This window comes from Panicum hallii, chromosome 5 (assembly GCF_002211085.1).
Source record: "Panicum hallii strain FIL2 chromosome 5, PHallii_v3.1, whole genome shotgun sequence".
Lineage (NCBI taxonomy): Eukaryota > Viridiplantae > Streptophyta > Magnoliopsida > Poales > Poaceae > Panicum > Panicum hallii.
Window position 1 is genome coordinate 51,128,712 of NC_038046.1, and position 3,525 is coordinate 51,132,236.

The 3,525-nt window shown below is 47.1% G+C and overlaps 1 protein-coding gene across 1 annotated transcript; it reads right to left on the reverse strand.

The window, feature by feature from the left end:
* Nucleotides 1-610: 610 nt before the first annotated feature.
* LOC112892927 (probable glucuronosyltransferase Os10g0205300) lies at nt 611-3,525 on the reverse strand. Its single transcript, XM_025960032.1, has 4 exons — nt 2,679-3,525; nt 2,223-2,472; nt 1,235-1,446; nt 611-928 (listed from the first exon to the last, which is right to left on the reverse strand). Exons 1-3 carry the CDS (start codon nt 3,512-3,514, stop codon nt 1,279-1,281), a joined length of 1,254 nt encoding a protein of 417 aa, XP_025815817.1. The 5' UTR covers nt 3,515-3,525; the 3' UTR covers nt 611-928; nt 1,235-1,278.

A 3,525-nucleotide genomic window follows, 5' to 3' on the forward strand; every position in this document is an offset into this window, starting at 1 on the left:
TGCGTTGTTAATTAAGGGTGACGTTGGGAGGCTCCCGTGTCAACTCATGTCTATCATTGAAGCATACCACGGAACGTACTAAGCTATACCACCCTCTCCGGTCATATGTACCTTATGTTTCAGACAACAACATTGTTCACGTTGCATTACTTCTATCAGAATAATCTTCTGTCGGAACATGCGAATAAAACCTAATAAATTCATCGTACTATTAAAATATTTATCAAGACTTGGAACATATGATTTTCATGTTGTTCTAAAAGTCACCGATGATCGCAGTTTCAAAAATTTGAACATAACCTTAGCTTGGTGGAAATATTAAAATATTTGTGACTAGAAGTATTTTTATATGTAATTTAATGGATACCGTTGTTCAGATAATAAGACTCTTGCATTCTTAACTTCAGAAGAGATAGGTTGAATCTAAGCTTTTATAAATTGACTGTAAACTGAATTGAGATTGCACATATTCTCCTACAACTATTTGCTTCTCTCTTTGCAAAATGCAAATAGGTCATGATCTATATCATGTACAGAGTATGTATATACTTCAAACTGATGAACCAATGAAACCTGAAGGGGTAAAAAGGAGCCACCACATTCGCTTGAATAAACCAATAAGTTAGAGAATGTATTTTCTTCTCAATTAATTGTTCACCATGGCTAAGGACCTTTTTGGAATAATGTAGGAAAACCAACATGATAGCTTTTGTATGATGCATGTACACCTAATCCGAAGTTAGCTGTTTGCCTGTTTGATACAAACAACCTGAGAAAAGTAAGTGCATATTTCATTGTGTATGTACACCTAACCCCTCGAGTGGAGCGTCAATTTTCTCCAGCTTGATCGTCACGGCCCTGGCCGACTGCCCATGACATTGACATGCCAAGTAACGCGCTGCCATTTCCACGTGCTCTCTGAAGCAAGCTGGAGGGACAAACACAGACACGCAACAAATTAAGCATAATTATCTTAACAAAAACAGATGCTGAAGGATAATGACATTCATCAATGAGTAGTCGCAATTTTCTACAAGTGTCTGCACTTGTTTTGTACACCACTTGCTCGTGAAACAAAAGAGACACTCATATCATATAGCTTGATAAACCACGATCAAATATCAGAAAGGTATCTAAGCAGCACATCATTAACATATGAAACATAAATTACATAAAAAATACTTTATTTATCTCATTATGAAGAAAATTTATCAAATGATCAAGTGCTTTTTACCTTCACGGTAAATGGCGATCCATACTGTGCGCCTCTGTTCCTGCTCAGAGAGGGATGATTACATCCAGGTTTTCTGTCATCTGCCACCCCTGCGGATATAAAAGATGTTTGTCTTCCAGACGAAGATTAAAATTCATAATTTTTGAACAATCAGCCGGTATGCCCTCCATATGAGTTTCATCTTCTACAAGCTGTTCGATAAATGTTGTCTCCTGTATATATTTTTTCCCAAGCAGATTTTAAGAACGTGAACACAAGGTAAACAAATTTAACTTAATTGGGAATACAATATACAAGGACGATATAGAAAAATGTTTCCATGTACTAATGTCAGCTGCCGTGCAGGGATAATTCTTGTACAATATACAGCAGAACTGAGGGAGTGACTATATAAGTATTATGAATCCTTCCTATATTTTTCTAGGATAATTACTTTTCGTTTTAATTGAAGAGCTATAGCATATTGTTCAGTTCCATCTCCCTGTAAAACGAAATACAACAGAAAATGCAGACAATTTCCATGCAAATCACTATAAAACTTGTCAGTATAAGATGAAGGTAATAAGGTGGTTAAATGAAGCCTGTACACATGAAGTCATCAGTCATCACTGAAGCCAATGAGCAGTAGCTTCCATCAGTCTGATTATCATACTATTCAAACCTTAGCTACTTAGGGGAACCATGTTGGATGCCCATACCAACTGTCCTAGCTAAATAATAAATCATACTCTATGAATTGAACCAACATATCCATTACTGAAAAATCGGAGAGATATAGGCCAGAAATCTCAGGGAATTAGAAATCAAGAGCCATTCATCAATAAGGGCCTTATGTTGGATCGCACTGCCCCAAACAAGACAACAACTGGCAACAGGATGCAGTAGTCACCAAAATCGACCCATTGTTCTATAAGGAGCACGTAATGTTTCAGATTAATACTATAAAGAATTTTCGACAGGGACATAAGCAGAGCAGGTAGCAGGTTACCTGAAAGCCCTCCCTGACCGTGTCCAGCAGCCGGATGTAGTTCCACGCCTGGTGCGCCCTCTTGTCGGCATCCCAGAGCATACTGCTATTGAAAGCAAACCCCGACGTATTCACATGGAACCTTCGCGACCTACTGTTCCTCTCGTTCGTGTGCCATCCAACCACCCTGCCATCGTCACAAACCGGCCCTTCCAGTAGCGTCTTGCTCTTGCCCACGCCCAGCATTGCCACCGGCCAGGTGCCAAAACTCCTGAACATCACAGCATTGCTCAACGATTTACTCTATCGGGTTTCGCATTTCTAATAAGGAATCATAGTGTGCAAACTAAATTGTCTGTAATTTCAACTAGAATCGCGAATGAATGCAAAACTTGTGAGAATTGTACAAGCATCTGTGGAAGAAAAATTTTTAAAAAAAATCCAAGAGGATTGTGTGTGATGTCATGGTCGATTTACCTTATGGCGCGAAGCTGTTGGAAGAGGTCAAGGGAGTACACGTTGTCCTCGTCGGCGAAGTAGACGAGGCCGTGGATGCGGTGCTGCTCGATGTGGTCGAGCGCGGCGTTCCTCTGGCGCAGGCCGCCGCGCCGCTCCACCGCCGTGCGCCCGGGCACCCGGCGCGCGTCGTCGTCGGGCGAGGCGAGGTGGCGGTACATGACCCCGCAGCCGCGGAGCAGCGCCGCGGTCTCGCGCGTGGCGGCGCCGCGCTCGACGACGAGCCAGAGGAGCGGCGCGGGCACGAGGCGGAGCGTGTGCGCGAGGCGGTGCAGGTGGTACGCCTGCAGCGGGCGCGCGCGGGTCGCCGTCACGACGATCAGGGTCGGCGGCTCCCGGTCCGCCTCCGCGGCCGCCCGGACCAGGGCCGGCGGAGGGTCCTCCGGGAGCGGGAGGTGGCGGAGGTCGAGGAGGAGGTGGCGGTGCGCGAAGGGGAAGAGGCCGGCGACGAAGCCGAGGAGGAAGCAGAGGAGGAAGCACGGCGACGAGAAGGGACGCCGCGGCGAGAAGGGCAGCGCCGCTACCGCCATATTGGTTTTGCGTGCTGGCAGCCGCGCGCGCGCGTGCGCCTCTGCGTGTGGTTTCGTGGGTGGGGCTAGCGGGCGGCGGGGGGCATGGCTTCCGGTTTTGAGGGGAAGGGGACGGACTGCCGGTCTGCCGCGCAGAGGCGACGGACTTGGTCTCGGCGGTCGCTTGCGCGGTGGCGTGGCGCCGTGGCGTGGTGACGCGGACTTGGGGTGGACGGGGTCGGCGGCGCGTGGGGGCAGAGCGCGCGTTCCACCTTCCACGCGGGCCATTTCGCAGGGCA